Source organism: Podarcis raffonei, chromosome 17 (assembly GCF_027172205.1).
Source record: "Podarcis raffonei isolate rPodRaf1 chromosome 17, rPodRaf1.pri, whole genome shotgun sequence".
In the NCBI taxonomy this organism is placed as follows: Eukaryota; Metazoa; Chordata; class Lepidosauria; order Squamata; family Lacertidae; genus Podarcis; species Podarcis raffonei.
Window position 1 is genome coordinate 34,169,933 of NC_070618.1, and position 19,666 is coordinate 34,189,598.

Genomic DNA, 19,666 nt, shown 5'->3' on the forward strand with positions numbered 1-19,666 from the left:
GTTTGATTTACTTTTAATTCTTGCTGGCATAGACAAAATCAAGGAGCTCTTTTCATTGAAAGATTCTTGTTTGATTCTTATTTTGCTGAATGAAAAAGAGAGTCAGTGGCAAAGCATACTACCCCAGAGTAAAAAAATTGCCATCTTTCATCAACCGCCTGTGGGCTGGTTCCTACAATACTTGTTTGTACACAAGTTTGAATACCCAGGGACAAAACCCACATGTGACTTGGTCAAATCTGAGGATGAAAGAAGTCTTGGGGGAACAGTCGCAAGTCACCTGAGATAGATGCCCAAAGGCACAAGTCTGCCCAGATTATTGGCCCTCTGCAGCCAGTTAAACATAGGAATGTAGGAATCTGCCTCACAGAGTCAGACCTGTGTTCCATCTAGCTCAGAATTGCCTACACTGACTGGCAGGACCTCTCCAGGGTTCCAGGCAGGAGCCTCTCCCAGCCCTACCTGGGATTAAACCTAGGACTTTCTCCTTGCAAGCCAGGTGCTCTGCTACTATGGAGCTATGGTGCTTCCCCATAAACAACTGGACCTCAACAGGAAAAAATGCTGCTGGCATGGGACAGCTCCTACACATGCACTTAAGTGTAGCTGCTCCTGCGCATGGATCCACCTGTACACTTCGGTGTGGGGTTGCCCAAAGCAGACCAAATGTAGGGGAAACCTGTGTTTGGAAAGCCCTTGGGTTGAGAAATCAGTGTCCAAGCAGGTGTTACCTACGAAAAAAAGGAACTAAAATGAACCGTAATGCTTTGGAGCCCATCCCTTAAATCTTTCTCCTCTTTGTTCCAGGATATTTTTTTTTTTTTTGGTCAAATCAAAAGGCGGAGTGGAAAGAATACACAGTCGGCTCCAGAGGTGCACTCGACATGCACACCGTGAGTTATGTTTTGTGCAAGTTTGGGGGAGGCACAGGGGGGCCCTTGTGTCTTTTGCACTGGAGACGCGACCCAGTGGCTTTTCTTGCTGAGGCAGCCCCCTAATCTTCACTGTCCTGGTTGCCAACAGCTCCCGACTCCCAGCGCTGGATTAAGGCACTCCTCTGTCGGCGGAGGATTCGAGGGCTTCTCTCCGGCTGTGGGGTTAAATGAGGGGAGAGAGAAAGTGGGGAAAGTGAGCAAGAGTCCACATAAAGTGAGGAAACATGCAGGCTGAAGGCTGGGGCAGAGAGCTTTCTCTGCTTAGTGATAAAGGACTTGAGGCTCTGGGTGGGTGCGGCTGTTTCTGAACAGAAAAGACTGAAGACCCCATTTCTCTGCAAAGAAACAGTTATTGCTTCAGTAGGAAAACTGTTTTGCCCCATGCCTGTGGGCAGTTCCACGGAGCCCAATTATTACACTCAAGGACTGAGAGAGCAGAGCCCCACACCTAAAACAATTCTTAATTCACCCACCCCATTCTTCTGCTGAAATTTAAAAATTCTTCATGCATTTGGTGGAGGAGTTTGGAATTGATATCCCACTTTATCACTACCCGAAGGAGTCTCAAAGCGGCTAACATTCTCCTTTTCCCTTCCTCCCTCACAACAAACACTCTGTGAGGTGAGTGGGGCTGAGAGACTTCAGAGAAGTGTGACTGGCCCAAGGTCACCCAGCAGCTGCATGTGGAGGAGCAGGGAATCGAACCCGCTTCACCAGATTATGAGTCCACCGCTCTTAACCACTACACCACACTGGCTCTCCCTTTAAAAAAGAAAGAAAAAGCACTCACAAATCACAATTAGCGAGCTAAATTTTAAGATGTAATACGTTGTGGTTTGTGCTAGGACGAATTCGCAAGCATGCATGCTGCAATTCTACACATGCTCCCTTTGAAGTAAGTAGGGTTTACTCCCTAAGACTTGAGTTTAGGATTGCAGCCTGATTGATGTCTAAAACATTTCAGTGCCTGATGCTGAAAATCATAATGGTATCAGGCATCTCGTTTATTCAAATCGGAGTGAAATCTGCAATGCTTTCTCATGAGATGAAAGGCATGCTGAATCATATAATGAAGTTTTCGCACATTGTTGGTAAATATATTGAATTCAGATATGTTTGCTCTCAAACAAACTGCCCAAGGTAGGGGTTGCTATGGGAAGAGGTAGAGATAAATGTGAACTGGCAATCCAAGTCCTATTCAGTGCCTGCCCTGATGTTACAGCTTCTCAGCCTTTTGGCTAAGTTCAAGTGTATATTAACAGCAGCTGTAGGCAAAAGGTAAAACACGGACCCATCTTGTTTCTGATGAACCTGATTCCTGCTGACTGTTAGGGTTCTTGCAAAGAACACTGGACTATTTATTTCTTTATTTAAATTTCTATACTGCCCTTCATCTGAGGATCACAGGCCAGTTTGCAATATAAAAACACAAAAACACGTAACAAAGGGCTCATCTACATTTTGGTTTGTCTCATGCTTTCTAGGTGTAAAGGGAATTGGGGTTGCTCGTGCGTAAGGGGGCTGCTGCTCTAGGCAACGTTGTCTGGCTAAACCTTTCCCTGGCTGGACAGCCCTTTCTCCGTGGCTGTGTCAGTCACTGGCAGAATCCGTCAGTGGGCGTTTCCTGAACTTCTTCCAACATAAAAGCTCTTTGACGCCAAGTCTCCGCCTAGCCTCCCTGCGCGGAAGTCTTCTGCGCAGAGTGGGCGTGGCCAGTGGAGGTCCTGGGCTCTCCCCGCTGGTCTCTGTGGAAGAGTCTTGGAGCCATCTCTCCAAAGTCCTTCCCTGCTCCCCTTTCTTCCTGGTGTCACGCCGATTTCTTCCCCAAAGGAAGTGTTCTCTCTCTCCCTGCTGGTCCCTTCTCCTGCATCGTTGGGGAGCCTTACCTCCACTCTTGGCTCCGATGGCAGTTCCCTGACACTAGGCATGGGTTAAAGCAGTTTTCTCTCCCCCCCACCCCCCACTTTCCTCTAAGAAACCCACTCTTTAGCGCTAAATCGGAACAAACAGCAATCCGCAGAAAACCCAATTGCTGTTTGTTCTGATTTGCAGTGGGGGAAATGGAGGTGTGGATAAGCCCATAGCAACAAACAAAAACAATAACCGCCCCCCAGGATTAGGGAGGCTCTGATCTGCTCCTGCAAGTTACTTCTGATAACTTGGGTTTGCTCAGAATCCCTTAACCTAACCCACATGATTAGTGTGAAGGGCCAGAGCTCAGTGATAGAGTTTCTGCCTTGCACAAATAAGGTTCCTGGTTCAATCCCTTGCCTGGGATGCTGAACGAGATGGACCAATGGCCTGACTCAGTACAAAGCAGCTTCTTCTTCCTCGAGTATCAAGAGATCCTGAGTCTGCATTCTTGCTTTGGGTCTTTGAAACACAAAGGGACCTTTTTGGTGCCAGAGGTGGAAAACTGAAGCTGCACCCACTTTCACTAAAGACTTACCCTCGCTCCCTCTTTAGTGCTCTATCGGCAAGCGGGTTTTCCACAAATTGCCATTTGTTCCAGTTTAAAGCTAGAGAGCAGACTTTCCCTGGGAAAGGAGCCGGGCAAAGAGGAAACCGCTCAGACCTGTGCCTAGAAAGTAAAAAACTACTCGGACCTGTGCTTTTTAGGCACAGGCCAAAGGGAAGCGTGGCTGAGCACTAACTTTGTAGCAAGGTAAATCTTCTGTTATCCCAGGGACCAGCACCATCAGGCTTCCATTGAGGCCCCAGCACTCTAGGCTCCTATTGCAGATACCCCGCCTGGGGACGGGGGTGCTTCTCCTTACAGCTAAGCAAAAGGGATACAGGGCAGGAAAAAGTGGTGAATGTGCAGAGGCAAAGCTAGGATCCCTGGCACCCATGGCAAGGAGCTGTATTGGTAAGGTAAAGGTAAAGGGACCCCTGACCATTAGGTCCAGTCGTGACCGACTCTGGGGTTGCGGCACTCATCTCGCTTTATTGGCCAAGGGAGCCGGCGTACAGCTTCCGGGTCATGTGGCCAGCATGACTAAGCCGCTTCTGGCAAACCAGAGCAGCGCACGGAAACGCCGTTTACCTTCCCGCCGGAGTGCTACCTATTTATCTACTTGCACTTTGATGTGCTTTCAAACTGCTAGGTTGGCAGGAGCAGGGACCGAGCAACGGGAGCTCACCCCGTCATGGGGATTCAAACCGCCGACCTTCTGATCGGCAAGTCCTAAGCTCTGTGGTTTAACCCACAGTGCCACCCGCGTCCCTGCTGTATTGGTGTCCCCCCCCCCAAAAAAAAAATCTGAGAAGCAGGCAAGGTTGCCTAGAGAGGAGGAATGCACCTCCTTTGGGCTGGATGGGGCACCAATGCTGCTGTCTTCCTGGAAGCTGCTCCAAGGACCCCTTTCTCTCCCCTGCTGGAAAGCTTGGCAGATTCTTTCTGCAGGCAAAGCAGGTGGAGTGCTGAGCTGGGGATTGCGGGGGGGCACTTCAGGTGTCACAGGAGGGGTTCAGCACCTGAGAGGAGGTGATTTTTATGCCCCCTCCTCTCCTGTGGGTGTGGAAGGGGGTCTTGCTGGCAGGCACTGTGCAGAAGGCCCCTCAGGCCCTTTTCAAGATTATTATTATTATTATTTATTTATTTATTTATTTATTTATTTATTTATTCATTCATTCATTCATTCATTCTCTGCCCATCTGGCTGGGTTTCCCCAGCCACTCTGGGCGGCTTCCAACGAAACACTAAAATACAATAACCTATTAATACAATAACCTATTAGATGGGACCTTCAGCTTTCAGAAACAAAACAGCCTGGCTTTTACCATATCAAGAAGCAGGCAAACGATACAAAGTTTTATTGCCTCCTGTCCTGCCAGCATTTTGCATTCCACGTGAAATGAGGAATGGCAGGCTCAGCCCTGCTATGCTCAGTGGGCTTGCCAACCCCTATTTATCAGCAGCAAAGGAAACAAAATTTTAATGCATTACAATGAACCTATTGAAGTGTGTGCTTGTCTTGTGTGTGTTTTATGAAATCGAGAAATGCAAAGATAACCAAGACTTGTTTCCACTGGATATTTGTGTGTGCGTGCCATTAAAGCACAACACAAATCGAGGGGACCTGGCCAATGGAGCACAACCCCCCCCAGCTTTTCTCTGCAAGACTAGTTGAAACAGGAAGGAGTTGCTCTTTTGCAGTTCCTGTGGGCTCATCCATACTTCCCTTTGCTTCCTGGCTTTCTGCCAGGAAAACCCATAGTTTGGTGCTGAATTGGAACAAATGGCAACTGAGTTTTCTGCAGATTGCTGTTTGTTCTGATTTAGCATTAAAGAGTGGGTTTTCCCAGGGAAAATGGCTGGGCATGCTTTCTAGGCATGGGGCAAGCAGAATTGTGGACATGTTAATTAGAGAGAGTCAAGCACTGCTAGGATCCTCACACACACACCCCGCCTGCCCTGTGCACCAAAATAATGCTTGAATTGTTCGTGGAATGGTAGGGAGTCTTTAATAAAATCCAAACCCCTCTCTCATTTTTAACCAAATCATGCCCCTGTAGCCTTCTGAAAACAGTGGGGGGGAGAGCTTCTATCGTTTCCCCTCTTTAGAACATCTGCCTGGCCCCATTTCATTGCGCTACCTTTTAATGAACGCCTATCAAACTATTGCTCTGTCAAGTATTGTGCCTTCCACATTCAGAAACTAATTTGAGAGTCTGACCTTTGCAAGCAGACACACACATTTTCTGCTCAGAGCCAAACGAGACAATGGACTTATCCACATTTGCCTTTCCTCAGCTCTTTCCAGACACGGTCCACACTTTAAAATTCCATGTCCGAGTACCCTTTTCTTTGCTGTGGAGCTTTCCCCATGAAAACCTGCTCTTTAAAGCTCAATCGGAGCAAACAGCAATCTGCAGAAAACCTGAACTGATGCTTGCTCCGACTGAGCGCTAAAGAGCAGGGTCTCACAGAAAAGCTTCGGGATAAGAAGAAAATACTTGGACACAGAGCTTTGAAGTGTGGACCTGTGCCTGGGGAAAAGGGGCAAATGGTAAGTGTAGATAAGCCCAGTGTATTAGCTTGGCATCTGCCAAGGCCCTGGATCCCTCCAAAGGTTTACTACTTCTTCTTCTTCTTTTATTTAAAAAAAAACATTTTGGGAGCTTTGGAGAGTTTTGTTTGTTGTCTGCACTGCTTGGGTTTTTTTGGAGGGGGTGGGCATGTAAATACTTTGCCTGTTGTATGTTTCGGGGGGGGTGTGTTCCTGAATCTTGCTATTTGTCTTCTGCAAAATGGATGTTTTGTGGGGCTCATGACCATTTCAGAGGTTTCCAAATGTGCCCCCAGGCTCCCAAAGGTTGGGGACCCCTGCACTTATGTACATACCTGTGCCTCTAAGTGCAGGGTTTCTCCCTACCAATTCCTAATCATAAGATGGAGGTGCCGAGGGTTTAACCCTTTAGCCCTGTGCTGTAATCTTGGTCCTGATCTGGATCCCATTTCTCATGCCCAGATGATGCTGGGCCGAGGGACTCTTGATTGCTTCAATGAGAGCTCTTTTCTTAAACAAACTGCAGACACAACAGGGGTGGGGAAGGGATAAAGTCCCCTTTCCTCTCATCACACTAGGATCTGTATCCAGATCAGGCTCCTTTATCCAAATTGGATAAACTAAAGCAAAAGCCCAGACATGTAGGCATGGGCGTAGCCAGGGGGCAGGGAGGGGCAGTTGCCCTCCCAAAATCAATAAAAATACATGTTCTGCACCCCCCCAACAAAAATCCTGGCTACGACCATGCATGTAGGCATGAGCATAGCCAGGATTTATTGGTGGCGGGGACAGAACAGAGTTATCTGTGACACAATTGGTCAGTTAAGTATTTTTATTTATTTACTTGATTTAGGGGGGCAGCTGCTCCCCCCAGCCTATGCCCATGCATGTAGACTGTGTGCACATTACCAACTTAAAACACAGCAGGGTCATTCTTTTTCTCAATTCAGATTGAAGCTGGTTTGGGGGGAGGGAGACACATCAAAATGCAGTATTTCATAACAAACAGCAGGCTAGATATAGCTTGTGGCTAATGTTGTGTGTACACAGATTCTCAAACGAGCAGTAAGAGTGCACTTGATGCAGAATAAACAGTGTGTACACAGCCATAGCTAACATATTGTCTAGCTTGGCTCTTAGTTCAGTGGAATTTATTCCCAGTTCCATTTGCTCTGCATCCAGGGCTTGAGAAGCAGCGTACACACCATGTAAGTCACAATCCATACCCGCCCTGCGTCTATCCTGCTGTTTCTTAGGAAACACTGCATTTTGATGCGCTTTCTGCAAAACCAGCTTTAATCCCAATTGAGAAAAAGAACGACCTAGATGCATTTTAAGCCGGTAATGTATTATGCAGCCTGAAGAGTGTGTATAAGATTGCAGTCTGAGTTACAGCAGTTGCTAACCACAAGTTACTAGCGGCTAATAATCAATGAATAGGATTCTAGCCCTTGCTGTTATGTAAAAATAATGTATATAGTTTTGCCGACGAGCACCTGCTTTCCAGAGCAGCATAAGCAAAAAGATTTGAAGGAATCTTGAAGGAATTTGCCACTGAAATGTTAACAGCAAGGGAGACAAAAAAAAGGGCATGGGGTATCCAACAGTGGAGTGTGTGTGTGTGTGTGTGTGTGTGTGTGTGTGTGTTTGTCGCTCAGAGATAACAGCACATGGTTTGCATACTGAAAGTTCAGCTCCTCCACCCCAGGGCTGATTGAGGCTTTGGTTGGTCTAAAACTCTGTAGAGTCCAATATGGACGGCACACATATTTATGGTATGATAAAGTAAAAGTGCATAAAGGATTCCTGAATCACACAATAAGAAAATCAATTTATGAGGTGTGGAACAGATATAAAAACTTATTGGAATGTAAAACTTCTTGGTGGCTCTCTCCAATTGAAGCAACAGCAGTAAAAAAGTTAAATATGAAAGGAGAGTGGGCCACGTATAGAGATTTGTCGACAGAGGTAGGAAGTCAGTTAAAATTAAAAACATTTGAAGAAATAAAAGAATTATTGACGGATTGGTTGCAATACCACCAGGCAAATGAGGTGTTTAAGGAAGAGAAAAAGAAAAATGGTTTTGATACAGTAAGATCTAGGTTGGAGATAGATTTATTGGATAACATTGGAAAATATTATTGAAAATGTACAAATTACTTTTGGAGTGGCATACTAAAGATGAAGTGGTTAAAGGGGTGATGATACAATGGGCTAAAGATTTTGGATATAATATTCAGTTAGAATCGTGGGAAAGGCTGTGGAATGAAGGTATTAATTTTACAGCATGCAGTGTACTTAAAGAAAATGTGATGAAAATGATGTATAGATTGTATTTAACACCATCAAAACTTGCAAAAATGTATAAGACAAGATCTAATGAGTGTTGGAAATGCAAAGAAAAGGAAGGTATCTTCTACCGTAAGTGGTGGACTTGTAAAGAGGTAAAGGCTTTCTGGGAAATGATATATAATGAGTTAAAGAAAATGTTTAAAAACACTTTTGTTAAAAAACCAGAAGCCTTTTTACTGGGTATAGTAGGCGAAGAGATACCATGAAAAGAAAAAAGACAAAAGACTGCTCATGTATGGAAAAACAGTGGCAAGAACCCTTTTAGCCCCAAAATGGAAACAACAAGAAGTACCAACGAAAGAAGAGTGGCAGATGAAACTGATGGACTTAGCAGAACTGGCAAAGCTGACAGGAAAAATCTGAAACCAGCGCGATTGAGTATTCCAAAAGGACTAGAGTAAATTTATACAATATTTGAAAGATCATTGTAAGCAATTAAGAACACTAGTAGGGTTATTTGAAGACTTGTAATGAGAAATTTCTTACCTTTCTATATTTATTTAAATTATGAGGTATTTTGTAATGAGTTACCGTATTTTTCAGTCTTTAAGACGGAATGTATAAGACACCCCCTATTTTGGGGGACTCATATTTAAGAAAATGGGGGAAGATGGCCCCATGTATAAGACGCCTCCTAGTTTTTGACATTAGTTTTTAGGGGGAAAAACCTAGTCTTATACACAGAAAAATACGGTACATTAGAATTGGAAAATATATAAAATGCTGTGTAAACAAGCTTAGTTTTGAAAGCCAAGAGGCGGGAGGGAAGGAAGTCAACAGGCTCTAAAGAGCCAAAGAAGTGGATAATAACGATGTGATTATATATGTTTAAATGGAAAATTAATAAAAAATATTTGGTCGGAGAGCAAGTGTGGATCCAGTCAGGTCAGCAGCCGTGTGGCCTTTGTTATAATAAGGCCGACCATTTGAACATGGATTGCATGTTTGCAATCATGATGTGAACTAATATCAGACCAATATCTGCCCGCTGGTACCTTGAGGCATATGTGGTAGTTGCTTTTCCTGCTTACGCTTCAAGTGAGATTGAGAGTTGCGCATCGCGGGATATTTTTACTCCAACTCCTTCCTTGTAAGATGGCAGCTCTCTACCACAGGCGTCTTGCTGGCCCACAGAGGCAGCTGGTGCTGCTTTCTGAGGACAGCTACAGGCCGCCAGTCATAGCTGTGTGATAAGGGCACTGCTCCCCTGCGCTTGTTACCTGATGGAGGCCATTCACCTGAGAGGTCTCCGGAGGGCTTGGAGGGGGCCAGGTGACGTCCAGCTTCTTGCAGGAAGGTCTCTCTGAGAAGGAGACAGAGACAAAGGACAGGTCTCAACGGTGACACAGGGCTAACGGTCAGTAATAAGAGTGCTTCTGGCCACCTGCATTTCCCAAAGTGCAATTTTCTCAACAGGGACTGACCCACCCACATCAATGGCCTTAGGGAAGGGTTTTCTTTCAGGCCCTGAAGACGAGGAACTGGAGAGAGAAAGAACATTCTTTCCACATTCTTTCCCTGTCAGGAAAGCAGTTTCTCCCAGTTTCTGTTTTACAACCTTTGCGTCCCTCTCGTGACATTTCCTTGTCCCTGGTTACACCTGCTGGTTTCCCTTTCAGTCTTGCCTCTGTTAAAATTCAACCAACCCTGTGTTTGCTACAGCAGCCTAGGAAAACTATTACCACCCACTAGGTACACATTCCGGTTTTATTGGCTGCCAGGTTCTCATGGTGCAGCTGGGACCCTAATTTGTTTATTTAATCTATCTATATCATTCTGTTTTCCCCAAGGAGCTCAAGGAAGTGTGCATACCACCAAACACCACCCCATTTCTCCTTAACCAGGAGCTCCTCTCTCTGCAACAGCCCCCTGCCCTGGGCAAAGAAAATCTTGGGTGGAGAACCCAGAAGACGCAGGGAGAGAGGGAGCAGCAGTTCTGCTGTGCAAACAGAAGTCATTGCACAAATAGAATGACACAGTAGGATACAGTGACTGGCCTAGGGTCACCCCAGCTGAGTGGGGATTTGAACTGACTCATAGTTTTGAGTCAGTTCAAAACTATGTGGGACGCGGGTGGCGCTGTGGGTTAAACCACAGAGCCTAGGGCTTGCCGATCAGAAGGTCAGCAGTTCGAATCCCCACAACGGGGTGAGCTCCCGTTGCTCGGTCCCTGCTCCTGTCAACCAAGCAGTTCGAAAGCATGCCAGTGCAAGTAGATGAATAGGTACTGCTCCGGCGGGTTTGCCAGAAGTAGCTTAGTCATGCTGGCCACATGACCCGGAAGCTGTATGCTGGCTCCCTTGGCCAATAAAGTGAGATGAGCGAGAGATCCGGCATTTGTCCACAGACAGCTTTCTGGGTCATATAGCCAGCATGACGAAACCGCTTCTGGCACAACGGGACACCGTGACGGAAACCAGAGCACATGGAAATGCCATTTACCTTCCCGCTGCAGCAGTACCTATTTATCTACTTGCACTGGTGTGCTTTCGAACTGCTAGGTAGGCAGGAACTGGGACAGCAATGGGAGCTCACCCCGTTGTGTGGATTCAAACTGCCAACCTTCTGATTAGTAAGCCCAAGAGGCTCAGTGGTTCAGACCACAGTGCCACCCACATCCCTCATTACAACACATTGGCTCAGGTGCTAAGCTTACAAGGAGACAAGGAAATAGCTGTGTGTGATAACTTCTGTAGGTCAGCTGCAGCTCACCCCACAAGCCCTTAGCCAAGGACCCGACTCATTTTGGGCCTTGGTGCAGAGGCTCCAGATAGTGTACCCTCCATGGCAATAAACGTGTCACAGTAAATAATAATAATAATAATAATAATAATAATAATAATAATAATAATAATTTATTTATATCCCACCCATCTGGCTGGGCTTCCCCAGCCACTCTGGGTGGCTCCCAACTGAACATTAAACAGAATGAAATTTCAAACTTTAAAAACTTCCCTAAACAGGGCTGCCTTCAGATGTCTTCTAATGAAGTACATGGCAATGTTTTGTCCTTGAACGGTGCCACCAAAATCTGCTTCTTCAGGCAGGCTACCTTACCAGAAGAACTTGGCCTTCCAGGAAGGTTATTATATTCAAACACTGGGCATGCAGATATGAAGAAGAATGACACTGGGAACACTTTCTCTGCCAGCCCTTTCCCACCCCATTGCCCCGCAAATGCTTTGGACTACAACTTCTTTATGGCTGGGGCTGATGAGAGTTGAAGTCCAAAGCATCTGTGTGCAAAGGCAAGTGGGAAATATGGCCCAAAATCCAGGCGCAGAGTTCTGTGACACCTACATCCCTGTCCGTGACAACAACAGAGCACACGCTCAGTCTCTTTTTCTCTTCATTCAAGAACAGGTTGCGTCAGGCCTTAAGCAGCCTGAGTAACATAATCGGAGATGAAAAACTGTACGTCCTATGAGCCTGAAAGATTCATACACTGCTTTCTGTGTATTTTTGTGCACTTGTAGTCTGAGACCCTTCTGTATGTCTCCCCCACCCCAGAGGTTTGGAGGGTGTCAACAAGAGAACGGACCTTTTCTGAGGTGGTTCCCCAATTGTGGAATGCTCTCTCCAGAGAGGTTCGCCTGGCGCCATCATTACATGTTTTTAGATGCCAGGCAAAAGCATTCCACTTTACTCAGGCCTAAGGCTGTTAAACCCCTTCATGGATCACTGCCTTGCTGTGGTGAAGGGGCTTGAATAACTCAGAGAAGCTATGAGCTATGCCGTGCAGGACCACCCAAGATGGACAGGTCATAGTGGAGAGTTTTGACCAAACGTGATCCACCTGGAGCAGGAACCGGCAAGCCACTCCAGTATCCCTGCCAAGAAAACTCCATGGACTTTTGACCAAACTGCGGGAGGCAGTGGAAGACAGGAGTGCCTGGCGTGCTCTGGTCCATGGGGTCACAAAGAGTCAGACACGACTAAACGACTAAACAACAACAACAACAACAAGGCTATTAAATAATCTATGGCCTGTTAAAATGTGGGGGAGAGGACTGGTCTTCTTATTTTACTATTGGGCTGTCTGTCAGTCTGCTTTTTACTATATTTTTCTTATGTTTTTGTCACTGATGTTTTGCAATGCGTTTCTAATCTTGTACACCGCCCTGAGATCTTTGGATAAAGGGTGGTATATAAATTGAATAAGTAAAAGTAAAAGTAAAAGTAAAAGTTAAAAAAGGGGAATTTTTTACAATCTGAGTTGCACACATTCATTCACTTTATGAACCGGAGTACAAAGCAACAAACTCAAGGTTACCCAGTGATAGGGATTTGATTGGAAAGTTCCAGCGCTTCAGTTTGTAAATCACGCCAGAGGTCAGGGCTGTAAATGCGCCCGGATTCAATGTTAGATGCCACAATCCTTTGATTGTTGGGTCCTGCTGCTATGGAGCCAGGATGTGAGTCAGAAGGACCGTGCAGGTGTGATCTGAAAGGGTGGCGGTTTTCATGATCCCTTTGCATCTTAATGATTTTGCAAGCGAGAATGCTGGACTAAGGCAATTTTTGCCTGAGGTGGAGCTGCTGCAAGGTCTATGATATGGTGGAGGACGGGGAGGGGGGTCAAGTTATTTTGGCACCTGAGGCAGAAAACACCACAAGTGCCTCTCCTCCTCCCTAGCAGTAAAAGTACAATAACATTAAATAACCATTTACCGCCTTCTCTTGATACTCAATATTAGTTGCCTGAGTCCGCTGCTTCACTCTGCCTAATGTTGGAGCTGGTCCTTGGAAGTGATATTTATTCCCTACAGCACAGCTTTCCAAACTTTTCTTGTTGGCGACACACTTTTTAGAAATGCATCATTTTGTGACACAGTCATGCAGTTTTACTAGCAAACCGGAGCTTCAAATAACCCCTTTCCAGCCCCGGGAGGAGTGCAGGGAGTGTTCACACGACACACCTGCAGCCGACACACTAAAATGTCGCAACACAGTTTGGAAAGCTCTGTCCTATAAAACAGGACTTTCATGGGAGTTCTGTGGCAAGGCATGTTACTAGAAAACCAAGAACATCAGCTTTCAAAAGCAAATAGCAAGTTTCTAGACCACATGCTTCACTCCAGAAATATTACTGTTCCAAGCAACAGCTTCTGTTCTTTACGCAAGCCCTGCATTTGTATGCATACAGCCTTCTTAGCTCACCTTTTGGCACCAGGCAGGAAAAAGAAAACCCACCTTGCTTGTGAAAACTGATGCCACACAAGAAAGGAGCCAGTCTTTTAAGATCCCACAGCATTATTTGCCTTTCTGTAGAGCTACTCCTAAAATCACTGGTCGTAAGAAGAGCTCTGGTGGACTTCACCAAAGGTCCACCTAATTGAACCGCCTGGTTTTGACAGCGGCCAGCAAAGTGCCTTTCTGAAGCCCACAAACTGGGCATGAAAAGGCAGCGACCCTGCTGTTTGTCCCAGCAGCATGGTGCAGTGGTTAGAATATTGAGCCTGCGAGGCCAAGCTTCGCATCCTCACTAAGCCATACAGCTCACCTGGCGTCCTTGGGCCAGTCGCCGTCTCTCAGCCTCACCTGCTTGTAAGGATAACATAGAATGGGGAGAACTCTGCCTCGGGCTCCTTTGCGGAACAGTTGGATGCATATGCAGGAAATATGGAACTGAATACAAGAGGACTCCCTTGGCCCCTTTTATGTACTTATTATTACCATTATATATTTATTCATACGCGCCTTTTCCCCTGATAGGGACTCAGGATAGCCAAGTAGGAATTCTACATTCAGATTTGAATACAATGCCAAATCTGAATGTAAGAATCCCACTTAGCTATCACAAGGACAGTCGTACCTTGGGTTACATATGCTTCAGGTTACATACGCTTCAGGTTACAGACGCCGCCAACCCAGAAATATTACCTCGGGTTTAGAACTTTGCTTCAGGATGAGAACAGAAATCATGCTCCGGCGGTTTCAGGTTAAGTTTCAAGTTAAGAACGGACCTCCGGAATGAATTAAGTACTTAACCCAAGGTACCACTGTATGTAAAAGTAACTAAGAGGCTTCCTATGGCCCAGCGTTCTGTTTCCAACAATGGCCAGTAAGATGCCTCTGGGAGGTCCAGCAAGGAGGCCAATACAGCAACAGCCCTTCCCTGTGGTCTGAAATCTAACCTTGCAACTGGCCTTCCACAGTGCGCTGCCTCTGAAACTGGAGGCTCCATTGAGCTTTCCTCCTGTTTCATTCTAAGGCCAACTAATCCAACGGCTACGAATACATCTTACGGTAAACCAAGCCCATGTGTTAATTATGTGTTGTGTGAAGAAGCGCTTCCTTTTCCCAGTCCTGAACGAACGGCCCTTCAGCCCCAGCAGGTGACCCCCATTCTCCCTCTTCCCCACACTCGCTCATCGCACCTTGCCCCTTACCTGGCTGGCTGGGGGTCTCCTCATCCTGAGCTGAGGCCTCTGCAGCCTGGCAGGGCAACGCTGAGCCGTACAGGTTGTGCCTCTGCCTCTGCAGCTCCCGCTCTCGTTCCTGAGCTTCTTGGACCTCCTGCTCCAGCAGAGACTGGGGGCTTTTGGCACGCAAGCAGAAGAAGGGGTTGGCCGAGGCAGGGGTTCTCTCGGCCAGCGGCCATTGGGCTCGCAGCAGAGCGCCAGAGTCCACGATGACCATGTTGGCGGTGCTGTTGGCCTCCGCAAAGGAGAGACCCCTCGCCCCTCTGGGGCTGCTGCACAGCATCTTCCTGGGGGCTGGAGGTTCTGGGCTGGGATGCTGTTCAAAAATCATCATCTTCTCCTGCATCTCTTGCGGGGTGCCACGGTCGTAGGCCCCCCTGACCTTCCCCAGCTGGACCAGGTCCTCTTCACGTTGACATTCCCTCTGGATCTCCCTCTGCATTTGAACCCCGGCCCACTGGCGCTCCTTCTCCTTGGGCAGCATGGGGGGCCCCACGTTCTGGTTCAGGATAGGCCTGATGCGCACCTCCACATACTCCTGAGTGCCCCAGGGGCTAGCCAGGCCCCTTTGCCGCCGCAGGTGCTCTTCCCGTTCCTGGTGGAGACGGATCTCTCGCTCGATCGGGGTCTCGGTGGCAGGGTGCAGGGCCTCCGTACGCTCCGTGGTGTTTCCCGTCCAGTCCATGCCGCCAGTCCCAGAGGGCCTGCTGGGCGTGGATGTGGCACAGACCGGGTCTGCAGGGCTCACCAGGTCTTCTGCGCTGGCAGGGTCCCTGGCACCAAGTAGCGACTGGTCTCCAGGTTTCGGACTGGAAGTGTCGTGCTCCGAAACAGCAACTGGGCATGTAGTGCTGGCCAAATCTTGAGAGCCCGCTCTGTCCCTGGCCCCAAGTGGATCTTCAGTGCTAGCTAGTACCATGGTCCCAGCTTGGTCTTGGGGACCAGCTGGATCCCTTGTGCCAGTCGGGCTTTCCAAGCCAGGTGATTCTACGGCTGGATCTTTGGCACCGGCTAGGTCCTTTGCACTCTCCGGAACGCAGGTGGCTTCCCCAGTCCCAGCGCTGCTGGACGCCTCCTCTCCCTTCTCAGTTTCCAGCGCAGCCTTGGCTCCAGCCTCACCCTGGGCTTGGCTGTCGTTGCCGGCTCCGCTCGATTCCTCAGCAGCCAGTCCTTCCCTCTCTTGCCTGCCACAGTCAGGAGCCAGGCCCCAGTGGGCAGGTCCAGAGGAGTCACCGGTTGCCACAGGAGACTGCCTTGGAGCTGCCTGGAGGGGAGTGTCGCCATCTGAGCCTGCCGCCCTCTGCTGGCAATAGGTGCCAACATCTGGCTGAGAGTCTATCAATGCCAGTGAAAGTCCGGCTGGGGTACGTTCAGCATCTTGGGCATCTTGCTTCTCCGTTGTTTGAGAGTGATCCACCGAGGCCTCCCCAAATAACTGCCCATTCAGGTTACCCAGATATTCCTCTGCAGCTTGGGACTGATCACCCAGCTCCCTGGGCGTGCTTTCCTCCTTGCCAGCCTCTACCGTTTCCGAGCAGACTGGTTTTACCTCTTGATCAACGCTGGCAGTGTCAAACGTCTCCTGATGCTCAGCACAGGGAGCGGAGCTGGGATGGTGGCTGGGAAAGACCAAACAATCTCCCTCCCATGACTGCTTTGGGGAATTGGTCCCCGGAAGCGAGATGCTGGGTGGCTCAGAGGATGCAGCGGCGGCAAGTTCAGGTTCCTCTAGAGATTCTGAAGCAGGATCCTGGCTGTGACTACCCACAATGCCACTCTCCTCCCATAGGTCCACTTGATTTGAGGTGCTGGTGGAGTTCTGTTGCTCCGAAGAAACACCTGAGGTCTCCACACAATGAAGAAGAAGAGTTCCTTTTTCTTCTTGGCCATGCTCCAACTGTTTCAAGGAGTCAGTGGGCCCAGCTCCGTTCTTCTCATGGCAGTGATTCAGACCGGCCTCCTCCTCTTGCGCCAGCTGTTCCAAGGTCCCAGTAGGACACTGGGCGTCCGGCATCTTGTCGCAACACACAGATTGGCTGCCATGTCCCCCTTGGGCCAACAGGCTTGCAGCATCCTCAGCATTCGGTTGCTCTGGGGAGCGACAGGGTGTCTTGTCCTGGTGAGCGGAATAGTTGTCATCCTGCCCTTGGTCTGGTGACTTGGAGACCTCTGCCATTTCAGTCCCCTCTGGCGGCTTGACTGGAGATGGGGGGCCCCTCTCAAAATGGTTGCCCTCCTGTCCTGAGGTGGACGGTTCCTGCAGCACATTGTCCTTGGCAAGGGAACCAGTGGCAACATCGAGCGAGGGGACCAAGGAGTCATCGGGTGGGGTGGCTATGGGGACATTTTCAGCCATAGTCCCACTTTCCACCATGTCCCTGAATGCATCAACCCTGGAGTTCTCCTGGTCTCTGAGGCACAACCCAGGAGCTGGGGGAGGCAGTGGCAGAGTTTCGGTGCTCATCCAGGCCAGGGTGTGGCTCTTTTTTTGTAAAAAATAAAACAGAACAGAAACCTTGAACAAAAGCATTCATCTCTTTTGTGCCGGTTCCCACTACACCCATGACCTGAGCTCAAGAAACAATGAGGTGATGGCTCCCTCTCCTGGCAATGGAATCAAAGGGTGCCAAAGGGCGCTGGAGTTGGGTTTCTCTGCAGCTTCCTTACCTCGTCCTCCTCCTCCTTACCTGCTAACACATGGGTAGGCAACCTAAGGCCCGGGGGCCGGATCCGGCCCAATCGCCTTCTAAATCCGGCCCACAGATGGTCCAGGAATCAGCGTGTTTTTACATGAGTAGAATGTGTCCATTTATTTAAAATGCATCTCTGGGTTATTTGTGGGGCCTGCCTGGTGTTTTTACATGAGTAGAATGTGTGCTTTTATTTAAAATGCATTATTTGTGGGGCATAGGAATTTGTTCATTTCCCCTGCAAAAATATAGTCCGGCCCCCCACAAGGCCTGAGGGACATTGGACCAGCCTCCTGCTGAAAAAGTTTGCTGACCCCTGTGCTGACCCCTGAGCCAGTATAGAAGGGGACTAGGGTGCTGCCTGATGGGGGCAAACTGGGTGGGCAGGAGTGCAGGGCCAAATATTTTCTGCCCTCTTCTTTGCCCTTCCCTGGCTCCTTCCCTCGCACACGGCACTCATCCACACTTCCTTTCATGCCGTGTTTTTAGGCACAAGTCGAGGATTTCCAAATCCATGTCAGAGTGGGCAAATCCACATTTGACCACTGAACTGGAGCAAATGGCAGTCAGGTTTCCCAAGGATTGCCATTTGCTCCGATTCAGAGGTAAAATGCAAAGGTTTCCCAGTGAAAATGCCAGGATGAAAGAAAGCTGCTCAGACATGGACCTGAAAATCCTGGCTGGAGGGAAAAAAAACCCTCCTGATTTTTATACAGGTGATCTGAAACGCAGTCCAGGGGCCAACCAAGCACCTATTCCTTCCCTATGTAGTGCTTCTGGTAGCAGGGAGTTTGATTCCTTCTCCACCAACGGGTGGCAGGAATAACTACCTCTTCCAATGGACAAAAATTGGGAGCCCTGCACAGAAAAAGTGCATAGGCAGGTGAAATACAGCCATGAAGGATATTAACATGCAGCTTCCAGAGACCTTCCCAAACCCTTCCCCAGCTGTTCTGGGATGGATATTATATGAGCAAGCAGGATCACACCCTGAAATGCTTTGTACAACTATCTGCCTTGGTGGGGGGGGGTGGGGGTGGAGTACATTCATGAAAAGCAAAGCAGGAGCTATATTCCAGGAACATGAAAGGGGAAGGGAAAAAATTATTTCAGTCCAATAATGACCAGGACTCAATCTTGGGACATTGCAGCCCTTGCTACTCCAGAGTCTGACCATATGAGCCCCTAATCCAGGGGTCAGCAAACTTCTTCAGCAGAGGGCCGGTCCACTGTCCCTCAGACCTTGTGGGGGGCCGGACCATATTTTTGGGAAAAACATGAGCAAATTCCTATGCCCCACAAATAACCCAGAGATGCATTTTAAATAAAAGGACACATTCTACTCATGTAAAAACACGCTGATTCCTGGACTGTCTGCGGGCCGGATTGAGAAGGCAATTGGGCCGCATCCAGTTTGCCTACCCATGCCCTAATCAGTCCCCACCCCCATCTCTTTCCACTCTCTTCTCATGACCCAGTGGATTAACTAATTGTTTACTGCCTGCCTAAGGATTGCCCTTTCCATTATCCTCTTCCAACCTGCAGAGTGATGCCCGCACCCTGTAACTCAGAGGCATAGGGCTTCTCTTACCTGCCACTGACACACGCTCTCCGGATTCTGCCTGGCCGGAGTCCTGGACCCCTGGTCGTCTGTCCCAGCAGGAGGTGCTTTCCCTGGGCTTTATGCTCAGCCACTGAGCCAATTACACGCCCCAAGCTAATCTGCGGGGAGGACACAGCCCTGCCGCACAATTGCAAAAAGAGTTGCCAAGAAAACGCACAGCCCTGGGGCCACTCCTCCCCGAAATATGCACAACAAAGCACAGGCAGTTGTGCAATGGCATTGAATATTAACCACGTGCAAGGGACATTCTTGGGAACAGAGAGATTCATGGAGGAATCTCAGCCTATTGGTGGCTATTAGCAAGGAAAGCTGAACAAACCTTCACGCACTGTGGCAGGATATAATTTTTTCTTTCCAGATGCTGTATTGACAGGGAAGGTTCATGCCCTGCTTTGGGGCTTTCAGAAGGCATCTGTATGGCTCTTGTTGGCACTTGCATGCCTAGCCAGGACCTTGACCCGATCCACCAAAGCAGCCCCTGTGTTTTTCTGTTCTTCCCTGCAATGGAGTTCCTGCCCAACTCTCTCTAATAATAATAATAATAAATTTTATTTATACCCCGCCCTCCCCAGCCAAGGCCGGGCTCAGAGCGGCGAACAACCAATAATAAAAACAAGTTGAATGAATA

At 48.3% G+C, this 19,666-nt stretch overlaps 1 protein-coding gene across 3 annotated transcripts; it reads right to left on the reverse strand.

The window, feature by feature from the left end:
- Nucleotides 1-830: 830 nt before the first annotated feature.
- Nucleotides 831-19,430, reverse strand: MISP3 (MISP family member 3). Of its 3 annotated transcripts, none has more exons than XM_053370944.1 (4): nt 19,358-19,430; nt 14,692-17,206; nt 9,520-9,602; nt 831-1,090 (listed from the first exon to the last, which is right to left on the reverse strand). In XM_053370944.1, the coding sequence occupies exons 2-4, from the start codon at nt 17,186-17,188 to the stop codon at nt 995-997; spliced, it is 2,676 nt and encodes an 891-aa protein (XP_053226919.1). In that variant the 5' UTR covers nt 17,189-17,206; nt 19,358-19,430; the 3' UTR covers nt 831-994. The 3 variants fall into 3 exon arrangements, with proteins under 3 accessions (XP_053226919.1, XP_053226921.1, XP_053226918.1); XM_053370946.1 differs by lacking the exon at nt 19,358-19,430 and adding an exon at nt 19,006-19,167 and having other exon boundaries at nt 9,538-9,602; XM_053370943.1 differs by lacking the exon at nt 19,358-19,430 and adding an exon at nt 19,006-19,166.
- Nucleotides 19,431-19,666: the final 236 nt, after the last annotated feature.